The 25929-nt window shown below is 49.1% G+C and overlaps 1 protein-coding gene and 1 pseudogene across 1 annotated transcript; both read right to left on the bottom strand.

Moving 5' to 3' along the window:
• Positions 1 to 5573: 5573 nt before the first annotated feature.
• LOC142083308 (olfactory receptor 14C36-like) lies at positions 5574 to 6545 on the bottom strand. Its single transcript, XM_075152545.1, has one exon. The coding sequence runs from the start codon at positions 6528 to 6530 to the stop codon at positions 5574 to 5576; it is 957 nt and encodes a 318-aa protein (XP_075008646.1). The 5' UTR covers positions 6531 to 6545.
• An 11179-nt stretch (positions 6546 to 17724) lies between these two features.
• LOC142083288 (olfactory receptor 14A16-like) lies at positions 17725 to 18932 on the bottom strand (annotated as a pseudogene).
• Between the last annotated feature and the right edge of the window lie 6997 nt (positions 18933 to 25929).

Below are 25929 nucleotides of genomic sequence, written 5' to 3'. Positions count from 1 at the left end.
CAATCAGCTTGCCAACCATGTGCCTTCTGCCAGCCTATCAGAGACACTGGCAGATGTGAGCCTAAAAGCATATATCCCAGCCATGATTCAAGGGCTGACCTATCAACTACCTCAGAAAGAAGTGACCTCACAGTCCCTTTCCCAGCCAAGTTTCTGCTACTGGCCTATCAACTCCAGAGACAGAAGTGAAATCATTGCCACCTTCATGGCCTTGTACCTCCTGCTGTCCCATGAGATCCTGAGGCACAACTGACCTCACCACAGCATTCCCGCCCATCTCCTCCTTGTGGCCTGCGAGTTGATGAGTAACCTCACATTCCTCTTCCAATGCCATGCGACTCTTCTGGGACCTCACGGTCCCTCTCCTGCCCCAAGGGGCCAAACAGCTTAAGTTAGGGTTACGAAAGGGTTGAAGGTGAGGGGATTAGAGCACAGGAAAGACGGGCTTCGGGGCTTTGGTGCTCAGGTTAACGTTTAGGAATTAGAGCTCGCCTTTCACGATTAGGAATGAGGTAAAGGTTTATAGGGTAGGTTTGGTGTTCTGCTGAGGCTGTCTCGTTAGTGTTTAGGGTATGGGCTACCTTTGTGGATTAGGGTTTTGTTTAGGGCTGCAGTGAGGTCTATGGTTAAGGCCAACATTTTAATGCTAGGGGTATGGGCAAGGGATTAAGGTGATCAATAGGATAAGAGTACGGGTAAGGGGTTATGTGTTTGGACATTGGTCCAAATTTTGAGATGAGGGATTAGAGTAGTGGATTCTTTCAGGGTGAGAGGTAGCATTTGCGGGTAGGGTTAGGACTTAAGGTTACTGGTTAGAAATAGGGTAAAGGCCTATCACGAATGTTTTCACAGTCAGTGTCACAGTGGCATCAAAATAACCTGAATGGATCTTACCTCTTCAAAATCTTTATTTCTTTTGGCCAGGCTCCTCTTTCCTCCCCCAAATCTGCCATCTCCCTTGTCCTAGCTACCTCTGACCTCCCCAAATCTTTCATCTTGTTGGGGGCAGGATTGTAATGGCTTTCAAGACCTCCAAATATCTGTCTCCCCATTGCTGGTGAGTCAGAGTGACCTCACAGCCAGCACCCAAGGGGACACGATGTGCTGCTGTGCTGAAGAGGTCTCTGCTCAGCCACTCCAGCAGTACTGGAGGTAGGTAATGCCCTCCACTACCCCTGAGGTACCCTGCCTGCATACCAGCTCATGCTCCAGAAGGGCTCCCATATCTCCTGGGACACATTTCCCACATGGGTGCTTCAGCTACCCCAGAGCATCCTGGAGGCAGTGGCCACCTCTGTGTGCATAACTGAAGCAAGCCCTCAATCTAGATTCTAGGACAAACTTGAAACCTCTGCAGAAAAGAACTCTTTGAAAGTCTTCATTTCCAGCATTGCTAAATTCTTATGACTTTTCATGAATGTTTTTTATAGTTTTTTGTTAACAGCACCAAGGGTATGTACTAGCTAGCTGATTATGCTCTTTCTCACTACGTGAATAGTTTTTTGCAGCCACTTATCAAAATAAATTTTCTTACTGATGGTTCAAATGAAGAAATATTGCTCAGAGGAACTATTGTATTTATATTGGCACATTTTCTCTCTTTACTTCTGCCTCTGTGTCTTTTCTCCTTCCTCTGCCTATTCTATCTTCAGTGAGCTCTCCAAGGGAAAGACTCATTGAATGACAGAATAACTCATGTTGGAAGAGAACTGAACATCATCTTGTCCAACTCTCCTGCTCGAGGCAGAGTGACCTAGATGAGGTATCTCAAAGGCTCCCCTCAGCTTGCCCTCATCTACAAAGGAGCTCCATCCCATCATACAGGGACATAATAAAGATGTTCAACAGTGTTGGCCCAAGTGCTGGTCACAGATGAATGCCAAAAGTGACGGGAGGACTCCATACCACTGATGTCATCTGAGCCTGTTCATCCAACATAAGTCCCACCCACCTCATCATCTACTTTTTCAGTCCTGATATCACTAACCTGGCTATAAGGAGACTAAAGCAGACCATGTCTAAAGTTTTGTTAAAATCTAGGCACACAACATTGCCCACTTTCCCCTTCCACGTGGGTTCAGCAATGTTCTTCTTTTCCTTCAAGTACCTGGAGATGGCTGCAGGAGGACTTGCCCCATCACCTTCCCAGGGACTGAGGTGAAGCTGACCAGCCTGTAATTCTCCCAATCCTCTTTCTTGCCCTTCTTGAAGATGGGTTTGATATTTTTCTTTTCCAAGGACCTTGGAACTTCCCTGATCGCTCTGGCTTTTCCAAGATGTTTGAGAGAGGTCTCATGATGACACTGGCCAGCTACACCAGCACATCTCTACTCCTTCCCACACCAAAAGCCTCCTCTATATCCCACACTTCCAGAAGAGTGCCTTGGATGCAGCACACTCCTGTCCAGGGCCTGTTCAGAAGAGAACCAGAAGTGATTTCTTCCTGCAGGCCCAAAACTTCAATGGCCCCACTGTGCAGCTCACAGCTTTCCTGAGCATTTTTCTCAGTGCTGCCTGCCCCCAAACTTTCTGGTCCTCAGGCTGTAGATGAGGGGGCCTGAGGATGGTGTAGAAAAAGGGCTTTATCAAACTTTCTCAGGAGGGTTGTTCTGGGCATCACACAGACAGACAAGGATGAGGGTGCTGTAGAAAACAGTAACACTAAATAGGGGAGAAGAGCAGGTGGAAGAGGCCGCCTGCCTGCCCACAACGGACAGAAGAGCTGGCCCAGGGTGGAAGCTCTGATGCACACACAGGATACCAGTGTGAACAGGAAGGGAAGGACTGGCTCTAAAAAGCAGGTTATGAAAGCAAAGAGCATGAGTGTCAGTGTCACTGCAGGAGAGCTCCAGTGGAATCAAAGAAGTAGTGGTCCACTCCGCTGGGGACACAGAACTGTGTCTGGGACAAGAATGAAGTGATCACTGTTGATGAGAAAAATCCCCCAACAAAAGTGTAGCTGCCTTCTGGAGACAGACCTTCCAGTTCATGCGTCTTGCAAAAAGAGAAGTGGGTAACACACAGCCCAGTACTGATCGTAGAATGTGGCCACCAGCAGGAGAAATGCCGTACCTGCAAAAGGTGCAGAAAATAGTACTAACACTTCTGTGAGCAGAGATGGTGCTGTCCCCAGATAGGAAGTTGGCCAGCAGCTGGGGCATGGTGGTGGAGCTGTAGCAAGTGTTCAAGTGTTCAAGTGTTCCGCCTCCAGCATAATGATGAGGATGTTCCCAAGCCCAATCACAGGGCAGGTCATGAGAGAGAGGAGGAAGAGATTTGTCTAAGAGTTAGAGACATTCCCCATTTGCAGTAAGGGAAACTCCACCGACGATCTCTGATTGTTCCATTGCCCTTTCTCCACAGAAGGTTTTAGGTCCTTCTTGTCCCCTCTCTCCTTGTAGGACACCTGCAAGAAAGAACATTTGTTTCTTTGGTAGTTGCTTAAAGACATTGTGAAGGAAGTTCAGAGAGATGAAACATGGAGGTGCGTCTGGTTCTGAGTGCATTCAAACAAACACCCTCAATGTTCTCTGTCTTTTGTGAAAGGTGAGAAATGCCACCTTCCAGAGAGCAGTGTACCTCATGGTTGCAGAACCCCTTCTGACTGCACTGGTGAGATGCTCCACAGGTATGCTTCTTTCATAGTGTGTAATGAAAGGGATAGGCCAGAAAGCCAAGGAAGCAGACAGGAGCATTTCTAATGAACCTGTCAAAAGTGGGTGAGAGAAAATTCACTGGGACAGTGGGGGTTGTTCCTGGAGTCGCACACAGAAATGCCAGGGTTCTGTCAGTTGTCCACAGCTGAGCTGGCCTTGTGCACTCATCTTACACACTGGGCTGTTCAGAGGCAGGAGCCCTTCCCTTGCACACACAGAGGCAGTGAAATGCAGCAATCATAGTGTCTCTCTGGCCTCCTCTTGCCACTCCCAGAGGCTGGGAGGCACCTCAGCCCTGTGGGGTGTCGCCCTGCTCTGCACTCATCTGAGATGCCCCTTGGCCCCTTGCCCCTTGAAGAATGGACACGGGGACCTCGGTTCAAGGAAGCACATCACAGTGCTGCATTCAGGTGGTTTTCCAGAGGACGTTACTCTCAAAATAAAATGACCTCAAGACACTGTCTGTCCCACAGGCCTTCACGGCAACACTAGGAATAGCTGATGGCATTCAGTCCTCATTTGGGTTCATCTCAACACATGTACATGATGTGCATACTTAAGTCTTATCTGCACAATGCAAGCACGGACTTCTGACCTAGTCATTCAGTGTCCCGCCATGGAGGGACAAATAACCTCTCTGAGCTGGGGTGAGAGGCCAGTGCTGGAAATGGTGGTTGTTAATGGCTGGTCAGTGACAATTGCTCTGGGGCAGCTTCCTCCAGGTGCCCAGCGAACACTGGCACAGAGCAGATCCTGCTCTGCTGGTCCTTCACGTCTCTCCTAGGAAGCCTGGCTATGAAAGGACACTGCCGTGTGCCCCCACCCTACACACTCACACACTTTAGCTGTTCACAAGTGTTTTGTCTCCGTGGTATTTTCCTGGGCATGTTCTTGAGAACAACATTAGAAGCAGACCTAAGCCTTCAGGCACTGCCCTTAGAAGATCCCCTTTCGTGATGGAAATGCTGTTTTGGATGTCAGCTCTGTCACAGAAGTGCCCATTGCTTGTCCCTGCCTACCGGCACAAACTGCCACACAGAGCAGGACTATGATCAAGCTGCCGGTGCTTGCGGGCCTTACACCAACACAAAGGCTCAGAAGGAGAGTGTGGAGGTGAAAAGTGAGCACTCGGGAAAGACCAAGTGCTGGTGCTCTCTGACAGTGTTGCTGTACTGGGACTCTTTTCCCCTCCACCTCTGCACACCTGCACTACCCCTGCAGCTCCGGAGAAGGTCTTGGAGAAAGCATCTTGGACAAACAAGTCACTGCAGGGTCCTTTATTTTGTTGTAAAACACAGAGAGCACAGCTCGTCATTATGCAATCTCTGGGCCACACAAGACAGGTAGATACTGAATTAGGAATGGTATGAATACTGACATTTCTTTGTGGACAACATTTTTACAACTAAGAAAAGCTAAAAACCAAACCAAACCAAACAAAACCGACTACCAAAGACAGGCTCGTCCTATAGTGAATTACATTGTGAGTGATATGCAGAAGAAGATGGGCAGTTTATTGCTGCTTAAACCCATCCAGTCACCAGTTTCCACACTGCATCCTTGAGATCCTTGTACCTCATGCTGTAGATGACGGGGTTCACTGCTGGAGGCACCACCGAGTACACAACAGCAACCTCTGCATACAAGAATTGCCCTGCAGCTCCAGAGAAGGTCTCAGAGGAAGGGTCACAGACAAACAAGTTGCTGCAGGGTCCTTAATTTTGTTTAAATGCACAGAGAGCACGGTTCCTCATTTACACAGTCTGTAACAGGTAGACAGTAAATTAGAAGTGGAATGAATAATAACCTTTCATGTGCCCAACATTATCACAAGAAAAACAAGGAAACCCCACCACCACCCCCACCACCAAAAATTTAGAATGCAGGCTGGGGCTGCAATAAGTTACATTATGAATGCTATGCAGAAGAAAATAGGTTGTTTATTGCTTCTGAAAAATATCCAGTCATCATTTTCCTCAGGGCATCCTTGAGCTCCTGGTTCCTCATGCTGTACAAGAGAGGGTTCACTGCCGGAGGCACCACCGTGTATGGAACTGCCACCACCAGGTCCAGAAATGGGAAGGAGATGGAGGGGGGCTTCAGGTGGGCAAATGCTGCAGTGCTGACAAATAGGGAGACCACGGCCAGGTGAGGGAGGCACGTGGAAAAGGCTTTGTGCCGTCCCTGCTCAGAGGGGATCCTCAGCACGGCCCTGAAGATCTGCACATAGGACAGCACAATGAAAGCAAAACATCCAAATGAAAAACAGGCACTAAAAACAACTGCCACACCTTCCCCGAGGTAGGATTCTGAGCAGGAGAGCTTGAGGATCTGGGGGATTTCACAAAAGAACTGGTCCACAGCATTGCCTTTGCAGAGGGGTAGTGAAAATGTATTGGCAGTGTGCAGCACAGCAGTGAGAAACCCAATGCCACAGGCAGCTGCTGCCATGTGGACACAAGCTCTGCTCCCCAGGAGGGTCCCATAGTGCAGGGGTTTGCAGATGGCAACATAGCGGTCGTAGGCCATGACAGTAAGAATATAAAATTCTGCTGCGATAAAAAAGACAAACAGAAAGAGCTGTGCAGCACATCCCAAGTAGGAGATGGCTCTGGTGTCCCACAGGGAATTGGCCATGGCTTTGGGGACAGTGGTTGAGATGGAGCCCAGGTCGAGGAGGGAGAGGTTGAGGAGGAAGAAGTACATGGGGGTGTGCAGGCGGTGGTCACAGGCTATGGCTGTGATGATGAGGCCATTGCTCAGGAGGGCAGCCAGGTAGATGCCCAGGAAGAGCCAGAAGTGCAAGAGCTGCAGCTCTCGCGTGTCTGCAAATGCCAGGAGGAGGAACTGGGTGATGGAGCTGCTGTTGGACATTTTCCTCCTCTGGGCATGGGGCACTGTCATGGGAGAAAAAGACAGTGACAAGTTAGAGGAGACTACTCTGAACAATACCAAAGCCATTTCCCATGGGCCCTCCTCCTTTCACAAACACAGACCCTTTTCTTTTTCTAGGAAACCTTCCTTCAGGTCTGTAGCTGGAGCCCTGCTTGATGCTGGCCAAGCGTGTGATGAAGAGCAGGGCCTCTGCCCATGGGCTCTTCATAAATCAGCCCTGCTCTGCAGCAATGGGTTCATAGGAAAGGTGGGGACAGGGGCCAGTCCTGGCTTTTGACTTTGTCAGATGAAACTGCTCCTAACGCAGAAGGGCCTGTCAGCATCTTCACTGCCAGTGCTAAGGAACCGGGATGGTAAAGGCAGTTTAAAAGTTCTATTTTTTTTTTACAACTCCCCCTCCATCTCCCCTGGGGAGATTTCTTGGATGTCAGAAACCCCCAGCATTTCTGCTGCACTCAGGGAGAACAGAGCAAGTCCTTCAAGGCAAGAGGATTGCCTGCGGCTTAGTGCAGAGTGAGGGGATGTGGTCTGCCCCTCCACCTAGCTCCCAGTTTTCCTCTGCTTACACCTTTCAGAGATGGAGGGTGATCACACTCCCATGTTACCCTGAAAAGCCACCAGACACTGCTGAGAGCAGAGAGATGCACTACGGACCACGAAATGTCTCACCCTTTCTCAAGGTCTCAGAACCCCACTTCTAGCCAAGGACAAACATGGCTCATTTCACCAACCCAACAGCATTTCCTCAGTCGCAGAGTCTTTGCCTTCTCCATGGGACTTTCAGATAATACAAAGCTGCTACGGGACAGGTTTGCATCCTGGAGGGCAGCTGACAGCTTGGAAGGCCACTCTGAGGAGATAGCCACGTGTCCTAATGATGGCATCTCTGTAAGGGAAAAATCAGCTCATTCCCCAACCCCACAGACAGCATTGCCCACAACCCCACAGGTTAGAGGAAAGCTGGGACTCTTGTTCCCATGGACACACCTGCATGAAAGGACCCACAAGTTCAGTGTGTGACTCTGCAGCTAAAACTCCCATCCCCAGAGAGCCTGACAGCAAGAACAAGATAACAATAACAATAACACAGTGGAGAAACAAGGAAAAATACAGTGAGGGTCTGGCTGAGAGAGGCAAGGGCAGAGGCAGACGGGCACTCAGGACAGCGTTACCCTTACCCAGTTGTGCACGCCACCTCCCAGACACCAAAATTGCTGGGCAGCTGCTGTCAGCCCCTGTGCTCTGCAGAGGGATCTGGGCACGTGGCTGGAGAGCAGCACTGCAGCTCTGCTGGAGCTCTGGCTGTAGAGGAGGTGGTTCATGCCTTGGACCCCACTGCCCTGAGGGCAGAGGTTTTGCTGGGTGGGAGAAGAGGCAAGAGGGCTAGCTCAGAGGAAGGGGTCTGAATTGGAGGGGATGATAAGGAGATTTCTGCATTCCCCCTCCCACAATATTTCTTGGTTTAGTTTCCTCTCATTCCCTGATTATATCCCTGCTGCTGGGAGATTTTTCTCCTGGGAGGTGTTTCCCTGTCCCATGTCTTTTCCCTGCTAACAGACCCCATGGCAACCTCTGTGCCCTCACCTCAGCCCTACAGAAACCTGCCTGTTTGCAGGGCACTGGCCAGGCACATGTTCCTGTTTGGAGGTTCAAAGGTCAGAACAGCTTGATGGGTCCAGCAAAGGTGATGCTGGTGCTGTCCATAGGCAGGGGAGTGGCTGAAAGCACTTTAGGAGGCTATTAGCAGACCTACTGACCACTCAGAGATACAGTTCAGGAGTCTCAATGACTTGTTCAATCTTGACAGGTCCTTCTCTATTTCCCTTTCCCTCCCCCACTGCGCCTCTTCTCTCCCCTGCCCTCAGAGTAGGAAACTGAAAACACAGACTCATGGAATCTCCTTATCTTTATAGTAAACCCTGCCGTCACCTTCCCCTTGAAACATCCCCTTGGAAGGTTCCTCATGATGATCTGGAGCTGTGAGTAGCCCTGACCCACACAGCACCCTCTCAACAGCAAAAGGACCCTGTCCTTCCTTGCCAGGGGTCACTCCTTCCACCCACAACTTCTCCTTGCTGCGCCATGGGGAGCTCCCCGGGCAGGCTGAGATGCTGTCCCTGGCAGGCGGCAAAGTCCCTGCCCCAGCACACAGCCCCTGGGGTGCAGGGACCCTGCTCGAAGGACAGCCCTGGGCACCCCTAGCTGCACACCCCTGCAGCCATCCCCAGTAGAAGGCAGCTGTCATGCCCTGTCTCTCTGACAGTGCAGCAGGGCATCCCTGCTCTGGAGCATGTTCTTCTCCTCTACAACAGAGAAACTGTGAGAGACGTGACAGATCCTGTAAACTGTGGGATGTATAAGCTTTAGGAGATCCCTACGGCCAGAAACTCACCGTGTCAAGGGCTGTGAAGGTTTCTCCTCCAGTCAACTCTCAGCATTCTCCCCCCGCAGGCTGCCTCTAACCTCTCTCTGCCTCATCCTCTCCCCTCGGTGCCTGCAGGCAGTGTCCTCAGCCCCGCTGTGCTTTGCAGAGGAGCTGCTCCTGGGCAGGGCTGTCTCTCTGTACCGTTGCCCGCTTACTATGAGCTCCCTCCATCCCAGGAGCCCAGCCCAGCTCAGCAGCAGAGGACCAGCCCAAGGCAGCACTTTCTCTGCCCCCTCGGGGCTCCTTCTGAGTGTCCCTGGGGCTCCAGGGGAACCTGCTGTGAAACAGGCTGAAGGAATCACTCAGCTGGGGAGAGACGCTTCATTTCAGCAGTGACATTTCTCCAATCAGGAAAAGAGTTGGCTCCAAGAATCACTTTTTCTTGGCCCGTCTTTAGGCAGGACAGCCAGATCAGGACAGGCAGGGATCTCCTTTACCCCTGTTGAGGGAAGGAATTCACCTGTGTCAGTCGAGGCATCTCATCCTGGGTTTGTAGTCCTGGGGCCTGAAAGGGATTCACCTCCCTCCCATGCCTGCCACAAACCCACAGGAGGTGGGATTCCTCTTGCCTCACTTCAGGTGGGCACAAAATAGGGACCTGCATGTGAGCTCCTTTTCTAAGGTCCCATGGTAATAACTGGAGATGGAGGCCAGGAGGGAGGTGTTCAGGTGCAAATGTCTGGTGACATGTGAGATGCCAATGGTGGTCTAAAGGTATGTGCAAGTACCTGCAAACTCAAATTCCAGTTCATAGTGACAGGGCAATATCTGTGGGCATCCTCTTGGAGGCTGTTGGGAATTTCCTTTGGCCAACTGAAATGACAGCTGATGCCCAAAATGAGGGCAACTGAACCTGTCCCCAGTCATTATGTTCAGGGTGGCCTATAGAATTATTCACCCAAATGATTCGAGTCATGTGCCATAGGGAGAGCTCAGTCTTTCTCTTCTCCTTCTACTGTATTTACTAGATCTTCACTGACTACATTGGCAGTTGCCTCATGTTCAGCCCCATATTGACTTACAGAATTCAGGGTATCTACTCCATTTCATGTTCAAATCCAGGCCCACAGACCTGCATGAGGTGCCAGGGCTGGCAGGGACAGCACAGGACCTACAGGAAAGCAATTCCCATTCAGGTGATTGCGTGATAGACATCCCAGATGGCATCGCAGACAGTGTGATTTGGTGCCTGTGTGCCATTGACTGATGCCATCCGTCAGAGGCATCAGTCATCAGATGCCATCAGAGAGGCAAGGTCTGTCCCTTCTCTACCCAACAGCTGCAGGCACTGCATGAACACAAAGCACATCACACTGGGGTCTTTACTCACTCCCTTGATGATACAGTCAAGGAACACACCAATCATTTTCACAGTATGCCTGGATACATCTTGTCTTCAAGGATGACATCCTACAAGCACAGCAACAGTCCATATCAAAACTCAATTGAAACTTGAAAGGGAATTCAAAGGCACCAAGATGAGCTTTTGGTACTTCAGGAACAGCTAAAGAAGAAACAGAGATACTGTGGGACCACTGCTAAATTTAGAAAGAGTAGGTGTAGGTAGATCTCAGTTACCACCAGAGAGGTCTCGCAGGCCTTTGTGCTTTGAGGCAGGACTCAGGATGGGAAAATCCAGCGGTGGATGGGGATCAAACCAGGGGTTACTTGAGCAAACTACACCCTTATCAATCCATGGGACCAGAGGGGCTGTATCCAAGGGTGCTGAGAGAGGTTTTCACCAGGAGGTGCTGGTCTGTTATGATCCCAGTAAGAAAGGCCCTCAGACTCTGTAAGGCATCTTTTAAAATGCTGTTCGTTAGTGCTAACACCATAAAGAGAGAATTATATAGCTAATCTTATGTCCTTCTAAATGGTGGAAACCCCAGGTGGTGTAGCATTGAATGGGCTGCCGACCACACACAGCATAGTATGCAGACCCTATCCATAGAATAGTCTCCTGGTTTGGTAGTTCGAGGTACTATAGGATTCTTACATGGAAAGAATACTATAACAAACTGACTCTTTAGGAAGGACAGGCAGGGGAAACGAGGAGAGGGTGTCACCCTTTATGTCAATGACCAGCTGGAGTGCATGGAGCTCTGCCTGGGGATGGATGAGGAGCTGACTGAGAGCTCATGGGTCAGGATTCAAAGGAGGGCAGGGATAGGTGACATTACGGTGGGGGTCTGCTACAGGCCACCTGACCAGGAAAACCAAGCGGATGAGGGCCTCTATAGACGGATAGGAGTAGCCTCACATTCACAAGCCCTGGTCCTCATGGGGGACTTCAACCACCCCGATATCTATTGGAGGAACAACACGGCAGGGTGTAAGCATTCTGGGAGGTTCCTGGAATGCGTCGATGATAATTTCCTTCTCCAAGTGGTAGAGAAGCCAACGAGTAGAGGTGCTATGCTGGACGTTATTCTCACCAACAAGGAGGGGCTGGTGGAGAATGTGAAGCTCAAGGGCAGCCTTGGCTGCAGTGACCATGAAATGGTGGAGTTCAAGATCCTTAGGGCACCAAGGAGGGCGCACAGCAAGCTCACTACCCTGGACTTCAGGAGAGCAGACTTTGGCCTCTCCAGGGATCTGCTGGGTAGAGTGCCATGGGACAAATCCCTGGAGGGAAGAGGGGCCCAAGAAAGCTGGGTAGTATTCAAGGATCACCTTCTCCAGGCTCAGGAACAATGCATCCCAACAAAAAGGAAATTGGGCAAAAACGCCTGGAGGCCTGGATGAATGGACAAGGAGCTCCTGGACACACTCAAACACAAAGAGGAAGCCTACAGAGGGTGGAAGCAAGGACAGGTAGCCTGGGAGGAATACAGAGAAATTGTCTGAACAGACAGGGATCAGGTTAGGAAAGCTAAAGCCCTGATAGAATTAAATCTGGCCAGGGACGTCAAGGGCAATAAGAAAAGCTTTTATAGGTATGTTGGAGATAAAAGGAAGACTAGGGAAAATGTGGGTCCCCTCCAGAACGAAACGGGAGACCTGGGATACGGATAAGGCTGAGGTACTCAATGACTTTTTTGCCTCGGTCTTCACCGGCAAGTGCTCAAGCCTCACTGCCCAAGCCACAGAAGGCAAAGGCAGGCACTGGGAGAATGAAGAGCCGCCCACTGTAGGAGAAGACCAGGTTCGACACCACCTAAGGAACCTGAAGGTGCACAAGTCCATGGGACCTGATGAGATCCATCTGCAGGTCCTGAGGGAACTGGTGGATGAAGTTGCTAAGCCATTGTCCATCATATTTGAGAAGTCGTGGCAGTCCCGTGAAGTTCTTGCTGACTGGAAAAGAGGAAACATAATGCCCATTGTTAAAAAGGGAAAAAAGAAAGACTCGGGGGACTAGAGGCCACTCAGTCTCATCTCTGTGCCTGGGAAGGTCATGGAACAGATCCTCCTAGAAGCTATGCTAAGGCACATGGAGGACAGGGAGGTGATTTGAGACAGCCAGGATGGCTTCACCAAGGGCAAGTCCTGCCTGACCCACCTAGTGGCCTTCTTTGATGAAGTGACTACATCGGTGGACATGGGAAGAGCTGCAGATGTCATCTATCTGGACTTCTGTAAGGCCTTTTGACACGGTCCGCCACAACATTCTTCTCTCTAAACTGGAGAGAGAGGGATTTGATGGGTGGACTGTCCGGTGGATGAGGAATTGGTTGGATGGTCACATCCAGAGGGTAGTGGTCAATAGCTCAATGTCCAGATGGAGATAGGTGAAAAGTGGTGTCCCACAGGGGTCCATATTGGGACCAGTACTGTTTAATATCTTCTTCAATGACATAGACAGTGGGATCGAGTGCACACTCAGCAAGTTTGCAGACGACACCAAGCTGAGTGGTGCAAGTTGACACGCCTGAGGGACGGGATGCCATCCAGAGGGACCTGGACAAGCTCAAGAAGTGGGCCCGTGTGAACCTCATGAGGTTCAACAAGGCCAAGTGCAGGGTCCTGCACCTGGGTCAGGACAACCCCCGGTATCAATACAATATGGGGGATGAAGGGATTGAGAGCAGCCCTGCCGAGAAGGACTTGCAGGTACTGGTGGATGAAAAGCTGGACATGACTGACAATGTGCGCTCGCAGCCCAGAAGGCCAACCGTCTCCTGGGCTACATCAAAAGAAGCGTGGCCAGCAGGTCGAGGGAGGTGATTCTGCCCCTCTGCTCTGCTCTGATGAGACCCACCTGGAGTCCTGCATCCAGCTCTGGAGCCCTCAGCACAAGGAAGAGATGGACCTGTTGGAGAGGGTCCAGAGGAGGGCCACAAAAATGATCAGTGGGATGGAACGCCTCTCCTATGAGGAAAGGCTGAGAGTTGTCACCAGTTCAGCCTGGAGAAGAGAAGGCTTCGGGGAGACCTTATTGCAGCCTTTCAGTACTTAAAGGGGGCTTATAAGAAAGATGGGGACAAACTTTTTAGCAGGGCCTGTTGCGACAGGACAAGGGGAATGGTTTTAAACTAAAGGAGAGTAGATTTAGACTAGATATAAGGAAGAAATTTTTTACAATGAGGGTGGTGAAACACTGGCACAGGTTGCCCAGAGAGGTGGTAGATGCCCCATCCCTAGGAATATTCAAGGTCAGGCTGGATGGGGCTCTGAGCACCCTGATCTAGTTGAAGATGTCCCTGCCCACAGCAGGCAGTTTGGACTAGATGACTTTTAAAGGTCCCTTCCAATCCAAACTATTCTATGATTTATCCTTTCTACAGTCCAACAGAAACAATCTTCTCATGAGAACTTGTTGCTTCACTGTTAGGTACAGGCAAAGCCAGGCAGGTGGCATAATGGCCAGTACAGAGTGTGAGCTGCCTGCAGCTCCTCTGGGACAATGAGCTGCTGAGGTTGTCCTGCGGCCAAGTGATCTGTGCAGCACAGCACAGGCGTGAAAACCACACTGTACGTGCAGCACAGCACTAACTGCTCAGGTTTCCCTGTGAGAAGGCTGTCCTCTACCCTGGTGCCACAGCTGAGGTGCTGCAGCCCAAATGTGCACAGCCAGGGAGAGCTGTAGGTCCATGTCTTGTCACAGAACTGTGATGGTTTTGGATTAAATTAGTAGAATACCATAGCATAGCATAGGATAGCATTGCATAGCATAGCATAGCATAAAACAGAACAGAACAGAATAGTTCAGTTGGAAAGGACCTACAATGCCTATCTAGTCCAACTGCCTGACCACTTCAGGGCTGACCAAAAGTTAAAGCATGTTATCAATGGCATTGTCCAAATGCCTCTTAAACGCTGACAGGCTTGGGGCATTGACCACCTCTCTAGGAAGCCTGTTCCAGGGTTTGAACAACCTCTCAGTAAAGAAATGTTCCCTAATATCTAGTCTGACTGTCCTCTGGCGCAGCTTTGAACCATTCCCATGCATCCTACCACTGGATCCCAGGGAGAAGAGATCAGCACCTCCCTCTCCACGTCCCTTCCTCAGGAAGCTGTAGAGAGCAATGAGGTTGCTCCTCAGCCTCCTAGACAAGGCCAGAGTCCTTAGCTGCTCCTCAGAGGACATGCCTTCCAGCCCTGTCACCAGCTTTGTTGCCCTCCTCTGGACACATCCAAGGACCTTAGCATCCTTCTTAAATTGTGGGGCCCAGAACTGCACACAGTATTCAAGGTGAGGCCGCACCAACACTGAATACTGTGGGATAATCCCCTCTTTTGACCGGCTGGCTATGCTGTGCTTGATGCACCCCAGGATGCGATTTGCCCTCTTGGCTGCCAGGGCACGCTGCTGACTTATATTGAGTCTGCTGCTCACCAGCACCCCCAGATCCCTTTCTGCAGGGCTGCTCCCCATCCATTCCTCTCCCAATTTATATTTGTGCCTAGGTCCAGAATCTGGCATTTTTTACTCATTAAATTTCATCCCATTAATCATAGCCCAATGCTCCAATCTATCTAGATCCCTCTGCAAGGTGTCTTGTCCCTCCAGACAGTACACAGCACCTCCCATTTTGGTATCATCAGCAAACTTGCTAATGGTCCATCCAGGTCTTCTTGCTAATGCATAACTCCTGCATCCAGGTCATTGATAAATATATTGAACAGAACTGGGACTAGGATTGAGCCCTGAGGAACACCACTGGTGACCGGTCGCCAGCCATATGTAACCCCATTCACTACAACCCTTTGAACTCTGCCTTTCAGCCAGTTCTTCACCCAGTGCACTGTGAACCCGCTCATCCCACAGTTGGACAACTTGTCCAGAAGGATGTTGTGAGGGACACTATCAAAAACCTTACTAAAAGTCAGAAAAACTAGATCTACTACCTTCCCTTCATGCACTGGGTGGGTGACCTTATCATAGAAGGATATCAAATTAGTTAAACAGGACTTTTCTTTGACATGGGTTCACAAAGGGAAAGGGAAAGTCCAGAGGTCTCTTCCAACCTCAGTATTTCTGTGATTCTGTGAGCATAAAGGAGAAAAGTAAGACAGAAAGAAGTGAACAACATGTAGCCCTGACTGCAAATACAGCGGGATCCTGTGGAGAGGACCCACGTTGGAACAGGGGAGAAGTATGGGGAGGAAGGAGTGACAGAGATGAACCGTTATGTACTGACTGAAACCCCCCATTTCCCACCCCTCCTGTGCCTCTTAAGGTTGGGGTGGGTAGAAGAATTGGGAATGAAGGAGTAATTTGAGCCTGGGGAAAAGGAGTGGTGTGGGGCAATGGTCTTTAATATTTTTGTTACCTTTTCTCGCTATCCAAATTCTTTTAATTGGCAATAAATGTCACGTCTTCTTTGTCTGTGACAGTAATCAGTAAGTGATCTCCCTGTCCTTATCTTGACCCATGACCTATGGCAGAGATGGAAATGGCTGGTGTGTGGGACTGGTCTGGGACAATTTCCCTGAGGCAGTTTCCTTGGGATGTCAAGGTAATATGGCACAGACCAGGCCCCTCTCTTCTGCACCTTTGGTGACTTGCTTCCTTCACCATGACGTCTGGCTCTGCACCTTGAGCATGCTGCTATGTGCCCCCACCCTGCACACTCACACAGATTAGCTCTCAGCATTTCCTCTTCCAGGCCTTTTCCTGCCCAGCCTAGCCCCTTCCCAGATCTCTCCACCTCCTGGACCCCATGGTAGTGTCCACTGCAGGGTGTTGCAGAGCTTTGGGCACTCAACCACAGCCCCAGCCCTCTGAAGGGCACAGCAGCTCCTGGGGGGGCAGAGAGGGGGGTCAGCTTCCCCACCAGCCCCAGGGCTGATGCTGGCCCCAAGGGCGCAAGGTCCAGATATTCCTCTCTGTTTGCCAAACACAGGTTAATTTTTATTCTCCTTCTCCTTAGAGCATCCTGCTCATGTCTCTTCTCGGGATTTTTATCTGGCAATCTAGGCTCAGCAGTTTACCCTTTCATCACAGCTAGTATCACTAAACTGTGCTATGCCCAAGCTCCAAGACCTGGTACCTAAGACCATAGCCATGACCAGTCAGCTGACAGACCCCTGAGCAGAGATTGCTCTTGAGCTATTTGGTGTAAGATATGGACATGTTCTTGAAAAATATTTACATCGTATTCAATTTGTTTAGATTTGTTAGCATAAAAATAATAAGTAGTATTTATTAAGTTAAGAAGCTCTCAAGGCTTTCCATCTCATCCTCAGAGGATGACCATGTTTCACCATTCACTATTCATGGATCCAAAAAAGACCGGCTGAGGAAGCACATCAAGGTGTGTGAGGGAAGGACCTCCCTGAGTCACCTCTTCACTCTTTGATGCTTGTGCAAGGCTCGGGAGGAGTTCATTTGGTGACCACAGTTGTATTGCAAACAGTTGGTCTGCACTGGGCAGGGAATGAGATGGAACTGCTACCAGGAATGCCGTGGGAGGGGAGATTCGGTGTACTGGGTGTGGCTGGGATAGAGTTAATTTTCTTCATAGCAGCATATGGTGTGTGCTTTGGATGGGTGTCCAGTGCACATGGGCACAGAGCAGACCCTGCTCTGCTGGTCCTTCATGTCTCTCCTAGGAGGCCTGGCTGTGCAAGGAGACATTCTTGGGTGCCAATGATTGAACTCTCCCATGAACGTCCATGACACTGCTGTGTGCCCCAAACCTGCACACTCACACACTTTAGCTGTTCACAAGTGTTTTCCTCTCTTGGGCAATTTTCTGGGCGAAAAAAGACCTAAGCCTTCAGGCACTGCCCTGAGAAGATCCATTTTGATGATGGAAATGCTGTTATGGAGGCCAGCTCTGTCACAGAAATGCCCATTGCCTGTCCCTGCCTGTGGTCACAGGACTGCCACCCCACAGGACTGTTACCAAGCTCCCAGAGCACTCAGACAAACAACAGAAGGGCTAAGAAGAAGAGTGTGGGAGTGGAAAGAGAGCAGCTTGAGAAAGACCAGAAACTGGTGCTCCCTGGCAGTGCTGCTGTGCCAGAGCTGTTTTTCCTCTCCACATCTGCACCAAGGTTCTTCACCTGCAGCTTTACAAAGGTCTCAGGGGAAGGATCTCAGACAAACAAGTCACTGCAGGGTCCTTTATTTTGTTTAAACACACAGAGCACGGCTCCTCATTTACACAGTCCATGGATCATAAAAAACAGGTGGATACTGAAACAGAAGCAGCATGAAGAAGGACACTTTTTTTGTGGACAGCATTATTACAACTAGGAAAAGCTAAAAACAAGCTACCAAAGAAAGTCTCAGTCTATAATGAGTTACATTACGAGTGCAACAAAATGTGCAGAAGAAGATGGGCAGTTTATTGCTGCTTAAAAACATCGAGTCACAAGTTTCTTCAGGGAATCCTCGAATTCATGTTCCTCATGCTGTAGATGAGGGGGCTCACTGATGGAGGCATCACTAAATACAGAAATGATACTACCAGATTTAGAATTGGGGAGGAGATGGAGGGGGGTTTCAGGTAGGCAAATATACCAGTGCTGACATACACAGAGACCACGGCCAGGTGAGGGTGGCATGTGGAAAAGGTTTTGTGCCATCCCTGTTTAGAGGGGATCCTCAGCATGGCCCTGAAGATCTGCACATAGGACAGCACAATGAAAACAGAACACCCAAATGCTAAACAGACACTAACCACAACACCACCAACTTCCCTGAGGTAGGAGTCTGAGCAAGAGAGCTTGAGGATCTGGGGAACTTCACAGAATAACTGGCCCACAGCATTGCCCTTGCCAAGCAGTAGTGAAAATGTATTGGCAGTGTGCAAGAGAGCATTGAGAAACCCAATGCCAGGCAGTTGCTGCCATGTGGACACAAGCTCTGCTCCCCAGGAGAGTCCCATAGTGCAGGGGTTTGCAGATGGCAACACAGCAGTCATAGGCCATGACAGTAAGAAGGTACAATTCTGCAGACATAAAAAAGACAAACAGAAAGACCTGTGCAGCACATCCCAAGTAGGAGATGGCCCTGACGTCCCACAGGGAATTGGCCATGGCTTTGGGGATGGAGAAGGAGCCCAGGTCAAGGAGGGAGAGGTTGAGTAGGAAGAAGTACATGGGGGTGTGGACGTGGTGGTCACAGGTTATGGCAGTGATGATGAGGCTGTTTCCCAAGAGGGCAGCCAGGTAGATTCCCAGGAAGAGCCAGAAGTGCAAGATTTGCAGCTCCTGCGTATCTGTGAATGCCAGGAGGAGGAACTGGGTGATGGAGTTGCCGTTGGAGATCTGGTCCTGCTGGGCATCAGCACTGTCCGTGGAGGAAAAGACAGTAAACTTTTTACATTTGGCTACTCTGGACAAAATCTATGCTATTTTTCCTAGAGCTCTGCTGTGTGGGAGAGGAGACCAGGGGCTTACACCGGGGAAGGTTTCTGGCATGGCAGGGCACGGCAAGGGATGGCAGGGAGGTGCCCTAATCCACCTTCCCCCGGCTTTTCTGGGAGCAGCTCCCGTCTCACTCCCTGCCCATATCTGCTGCCGGGAGTTGTCAGTGCCAGGAGCTGTTTCTCTGTCCCCATGTCTCATCCCTGTCAGTGCTCACAGACTCCATCCAACCTGCTGTTGCTCAGCTCTGCCCTGCAGACCCCTCTTGGCAGCAGAGCACCAGCCAGGGGCATCTCTGTGTGTGCAGGATCTAAGGAGCAGCTCAGAAAAGTCCTAACCAGAACTGGGGTCTCCAGAGTGGAGAAATAGATTCTCATTTCCTACTGCCCACCCAGCCCACGAAGAGGGGAAAACTGAAAGCACAGCTTCATAGAATCATAGAATTGTTTAGGTTGGAAAAGACCTTTAAGATTATCAAGTCCAACTGTTAACCTAACACTGCCAAGTCCACCACTAAACCATGACCCTAAACACCACCTCTACACGTCTTTTAAATACCTCTAGGGATGGGGACTCAACCACTTCCCTGGGCAGCCTGTTCCAATGCTTGACAACCCTTTGGTGAAGACATTTTTCCTAATATCCAATCTAAACCTCCCCTGGCACAACTTGAGGCCGTTTCCTCTCGTCCTATCACTTGTTACTTGGGAAAAGAGACTGACACCCACCTTGCTACAACCTCCTTTCAGGTAGAGAGTGGTAAGGTCTCCCATCAGCCTCCTTTTCTCCAGGCTAAACAACCCCAGTTCCCTCAGCCGCTTCTCATAAGACTTGTGCTCTAGACCCTTCACCAGCTTCGTTGCTCTTCTTTGGATGTGCTCCAGCACCTCAATGTCTTTCTTGTAGTAAGGGGCCCAAAACTGAACACAATATTCGAGGTGTGGCCTCACCAGCGCTGAGTGCAGGGGGAGAATCACTTCCCTAGTCCTGCTGGCCACACTATTTCTGATACAAGCCAGGATGCTGTTGGCTTTCTTGGCCACCTGGGCACACTGCTGGCTCATATTCAGCCAGCTGTCGACCAACACCCCCAGGTCCTTTTCCTCTGGGCAGCTTTCCAGCCACTCTTGCCCAAGTCTGTAGCATTGCAATGGGGTTGTTGTGACCCAGGTGCAGGACCCAGCACTGAGCCTTGTTGAACCTCATCCAATTGGCCTCAGCCCATCGATCCAGCCTGTCCAGATCCCTCTGTAGAGCCTTCGTACCCTCCAGCAGAGCAACACTCCTGCCCAGATTGGTGTCATCTGCAGACTTACTGAGGGTGCACTCGATCCCCTCGTCCAGATCATTGATCAAGATATTAAACAGAACTGGCCTCAATGCTGAGCCCTGGGGAACACCACTTGTGACCTGGATTTAACTTTATTCACCACAACTCTTTGGGCTCAGCCATCCAGCCAGTTTTTAACCCAGTGAAGCATACACCCATCCTAGCCATGTGCAACTAATTTCTCCAGGAGAATGCTGTAGGAAACAGTGTCAAAGGCTTTACTAAAGTCTAGGTAAACAACATCCACAGCCTTTCTCTCATCCGCTAAGAGGGTCACTTTGTCATAGAAGGAGATCAGGTTAGTCAAGCAGGACCTGCCTTTCATAAAGCCATGCTGACTGGACCTGATCACCTGGTTGTCCTGTATGTGCCACGTGATGGCACTCAAGATGATCTATTCCATATTCTTCCCTGGCACCAAGGTCAGACTGACAGGCCAGTAGTCCCCAGGATCCTCCTTCTGGCCCTTCTTGTAGACGGGCGTCACATTTGCTAACCTCCAATCAACTGGGAGCTCCTCGGTTTGCCAGGACTGCTGAGAAATGATGGTAAGTTGTGGAGGGATTTTTATTAAATAACGGTCATCCTATGAACATTCCAAGCACTGAGGATTTGTTAGTTATAGTATAAGGCTGCTAAAGAGCAATTGTAGTTTTAGAGTCTATGAAGTGATAGTAGAATAGAGAAAAACAGGCTGAGGAATGTAAATATCAGTAGATTATGTAACGGAATGCAGGCGCAGGAAGCGTTCGCGTGGACACCTGCTTTTGACCAATCTGTGTATGTTAAGATTTGTGTGCTTGCTGACTGTAAACCAATAGACGATTCGTAGGTGCGCGTGTTAGTGTGGCTAGCTTATAAAAGTAGCACAATATCTTGAAATAAAGGAGAATGACCATACCCACATTGGGACTCCTCATTACTCCGGGAACGCGCTCCTATTCCGACCCCGGGTCACTCCAACATCTGGTAGCAGAGGATGCGGAAACATGCTGGGCTCGTAACCCAGAGGTCTGGTAGCAGAGACTACAATTCTTCGAGACTGCGGTAAGCGCAGCGAGAGAAGGGGAGTGGGAAACCAGCGACTGGGAGTTGTACTATTCTGTCGCTTAAATAGAATAGATAACGGTGCAGAGTGGCCAACTGCCTCCCAGAGGGTGCACTGCTATTACGGAGAATGAGGCAGCAGCTACGTTGCTCACAGGACTACTCTCTAAGAGAGGGATCGAGACAACGGTGAAACAGCTTATCAAGCTAATTAAGTTAGGACAACGTTTGGGACATTTTAAAGACACTCACACATTGTTTTCTGTGCTTGAATGGCGGGAGCTGGGAGAACTAATGTGGCAGAAGCTTACTGGAGGTGATAAAAAATTTGAGAAGGACATTAAGTCTGTGTCAGACTTGTGGGGAGATGTACTAGACACTTTAAAAGCTATGAAAGCTGAACGGGAGGTGGCGTGTGCGGCTGTTCAGATGCTGGCTCCGGACCCCATGCCGGAACAGTCTAAGAGCATGGAATCCAAGGCGGGACCGATCGCGCGATTTTTTGGGCTGCCTGCTGTGAAGGGTATGACGGGGTCCACCTGTAAGACTGTTGCCGAGTTGCGCGATAAAGTTGAGCAGGACTTAAAAACGCCCGACAGTCTATGTTCGCCATCTTGCCCGACAATATCATCTGCGCCACAGCAGCCGGAAGTTGCCGGGGCTAAAGCACAGCAGCAGTGTGAGGCAAAAGCGGAAGAGCAACCGCTGGGCATGAAGGGGGAGGAGTGGCCAGCTACTCCCACTCCCCCGATTCAAGGCGGGGAAAGGTGCCGCCCTCCTCCCTCTGCCCCTCCTCTCTACCCGCCCTTGCCACTCTCCAATGATTCCTCCGGTGCTGCCACACCGCCATCTAGCGGAAAAAAGAAAAATTCAACAGAAAGTATTAATCAGCTGTTAAAAGACGTTGTGCAACAACTAAAGGACTTGACTACACAGACTCAGCAAAAAGGAGAACCTTGGTCAACCGCCGGTTCGAGAGACAATTTGCCACCCTGTTTCTCCAGACCTACCGCGGCTACCATCCTGGCCGATGGAGTGGAGTTGTTCGGGATGCTATTTTGGATGGACAGTGGGGAGTTGCATCCAACATTGGCCCCATGGCTTTTCCGGTGGTACAGTACAACGGTCAAGGAAAATGGGAACCGCATGATTGGAAGATTCTACAACAAGCTAAAAATACTATATCGCAGTATGGTGTTAAATCGGAAGCCTCGCGACAAATTGTTATTTGGATTTTTTCTGCTGATTTGATGTGTCCCCATGATTGCCAAAGTCTGATGAGACTTCTGTTGACACCTACACAGTTTTTGTCGTGGGGATCGTCATGGTCTCAGAGGGCAGTGAATGCTGCTGCCCAACATCAACAGCCAGGGGATCCATTATATGGGATCACAGCAGAAATGCTCATTGGTGGGGGACGTTATGCGGATATAAATGTTCAACTAACTTTTCCTGTCAATATGTTACAGTTATCTTCTAAGCTTGCTTTAGATGCGTTTCTTTCCTTACCAGGATCGGAAGGCCCTTCTTTCAGCTCGGTGACGCAAGGTGCAACTGAGAAGTATAGCAACTTTATTGATAGGCTTTGGGATGCAGTAATGAACCACCCAGATTTGGGAGAGAACAATAAACAACAAATGTTTAGAATTTTAGCCTTTGATAACGCCAATAACACTACCAGGGCCATTCTAGCCAGTCTGCCCAAAGGGGCAGGAGTGGAAGAAATGCTTTCTTGGGTGGAAAGAGCAGGAGTTCAACAACAAAATGAGTCGATGGCAGCTGTGCTGCAAAGTGCTGTCAAAGAAGTAGTACAACCATTGGCAGCTGTTGTTAGGCGAAAATACTCTCCAGGAATAGTTCAGCCCTTTAAAGGCATCTGCTATCGTTGCGGGGAACAGGGGCATAGCAAGCGAAATTGTCGTGCTCCCGTATGGTGTGATAGGTGTCAAAAAAATACCCATGCTACTAAGGCCTGTTCGGGAAACTACAAATCGAGCGCGGGGAGAGGCCACGTGCAGAAACAAATGCCCCCTCAGAACAACAGCAGCAATCAGGGTTTTTACAAAAACACTCGGCTGCCACCAAAGGAAGTTTGGGAGTCGACCTGGAAACAACAATAGATTTCACTTTAACCAATACAGAAGTGTGCAAAATCCCTAGCAATGCAGTAGGGCCTTTAGTAGCTGATAGTAATAGGATAGGTGGAATCCTTTTAGGTCGATCTTCTGCAGGAATAAAAGGATTGATCGTAATTCCTGGAGTGATTGATGCAGACTATACTGGTCAAATTCATATTATGGCCTATACAATAAGTCCTCCTCTCTTCATCCCAAAAGGCAGTCGGATAGCCCATATATTAGCTTTTAAAAATCCTTTAAGTCAATCAAACCAAGATTGGGAAGAACGTGGGTGTAAAGGATTTGGTTCTACTGGACCTGCTGTATGTTTCACTACAAAATTAGACCATCGCCCACTCGAAACTGTGACTTTGACTCAGGATAACCTTTCAATAAGAATAAATGCAATGTTAGACACTGGGGCCGACATAACTATTATAAATCAAGCAAATTGGCCGTTGCAGTGGGAAATAGAAACCCCAAAGGCATTAATCGCAGGAGTGGGAGGGAACTCAGCCTCATATATAAGTAGTAAACCGGTTCAAGTGAGTTTTCCAGAAGGCCAGAGGGCAACACTGAAGGTCCATGTTTTGTCACTCCCTGGAAATTTGGAAGCATTAATTGGACGTGATGTTCTCAGTCAGATCGGGGCAATGCTGACTACAAAGCATTTTTAGTCATGGGCACTGGGGAGCAATCGCCCAACCCACCGTTAACATGGATCTCCAATGACCCTGTTTGGGTTGACCAGTGGCCCATGACTAAAGAGCGATTGCAAATAACTAAACAATTGGTATCCGAACAACTTATAGAGGGACATATCAAACCATCTGTCAGTCCATGGAATACTCCTATTTTTGTCATCCCTAAGAAAAGTGGGAAGTGGCGTTTACTACGTGATTTGAGGAAAATAAATGACCAAATGTTGCCTATGGGAGCCTTACAACCTGGAATGCCATCACCTAATATGTTACCTGAAAATTCGCATATACTTATAGTTGATTTAAAGAACTGTTTTTTCACAATCCCACTGCACCCTCAGGACACTCAGAGATTTGCATTTTCCATACCCTCGATAAATAAAGCAGCACCAGCAGAGCGGTATTTCATCCACAAGGGATGAAAAACTCTCCTACATTGTGTCAATTATATGTCGCCTGGGCACTGCAACCGATAAGAGAAAAATGGCCTGACACTATCATCTATCATTATATGGATGATATTTTGTGTTGTCAACAAGTTCCTTTTGAAGTGCATCATATACAACAATTAACAACCATGCTAGCAGACAAGGGACTTGTAATTGCACCAGAAAAGATCCAAAGGTCTCCACCTTGGAAATACCTAGGATGGATCATTGAACAGGCAAAAATTCGTCCTCAAAAAATAGCACTAAAAACTCCTCTTAAAACATTGGCTGATGTGCAAACGGTCTTAGGCGACATCCAATGGGTTCGCAATTGCGCTGGCATTACCAATGCAGACATTAAACCACTAATTGAATTACTGCGTGGCACTCAGCCTGCAGCTGAAATTCATATGACGGACAAACACCACGTAGCCTTACAGCACATTATAAACAAACTTACTATAGCCTGGACTGCAAGAAGAATTCTTGAACTGCCACTTTCTTTGCTTATCTGTAACACCGAAGAATCACCTTTTGCCATTATATGTCAATGGTAAAACAAGAAGGGGGAGATGAAGGGACAACAGGGAATGAACTCCGTGATCGCCATTGACAACAAGAGTAATGATAACTTGCCAAATTCCTCCCTTTTTCAAATTTTGGAATGGGTTTTCTTATGGGTACAACCACGTTTCAGTATACAAACTCATCCTGAAGCCGTAGGGGAATTAATCCGAAAAGGGAGAACGCGAATTATAGAGCTGACAGGACAGGAACCAGCAGACATCAGTATTCCTGTTAACCCTGTAGATTTAGAGTGGTGGATACGCCACATGTTGGCCATTCAAGAATCTTTGTTAGGATTTAGCGGAAAGGTGCACTCTCAGCAACCTCAAGGGAAATTGTGGCAGATTCTAAAACGAAATCAGTGGCTAGAAAAACCTAAAGTGGTTGATAGCCCGATACTCGAGGGATTGACGGTATACACAGATGCGGGAAAACGCTCTAGACAAGCTGCATGCGTATGGTGGGAAACAGATCAATGGTGCAAAAAGATTTTGCAAGGGCAAGCTGGAGATACCTTACAGACTTTAGAATTAATGGCGGTGGTATGGGCATTAGGGAACTGGCCTGATCATCCTTTGAATGTGGTGACTGATTCTCTATATGTAGCTGGGCTTATACCAAGAATTCAAGATGCACTGATTAGGGAAACAAATAATCCTCCGCTAGGGAAACTATTTATTCAATTAAGATCAACCATCTCTCAGCGAGTGGCTCCGTGTTGTGTCATTCATATCCGTAGCCATCAATGGGAGTTGGGTTTAGGACAAGGCAATCAGATAGCGGACAATCTTGTCAGTCCAGCGTGTCATGTACCACCTGTAGATAAATTTTTACAAGCTAGGCAGGGTCATGAAATATTTCATCAAAACTCAAAGGGTTTAAGAAGGCAATATGGGTTATCAGAAAACGAAGCTCGCTCTATCATACAGGCCTGTCCCAAGTGTGGAAATCATGGACCTGGAATAGGACTGGGTGTTAATCCAAAAGGTCTCAAGGCTTTA

The sequence above is a fragment of the Calonectris borealis genome, chromosome 5, assembly GCF_964195595.1.
Source record: "Calonectris borealis chromosome 5, bCalBor7.hap1.2, whole genome shotgun sequence".
Classification (NCBI taxonomy): domain Eukaryota; kingdom Metazoa; phylum Chordata; class Aves; order Procellariiformes; family Procellariidae; genus Calonectris; species Calonectris borealis.
The sequence above is the reverse complement of the archived record's forward strand: the minus strand, read 5'-3'. Positions and strand labels throughout refer to the sequence as shown.

What these genes read in the sequence shown, in the direction of transcription:
- LOC142083308 (XM_075152545.1), bottom strand. Translation starts at nt 6,530, where the DNA reads ATGTCCAACAGCAGCTCCATCACCCAGTTCCTCCTCCTGGCATTTGCA.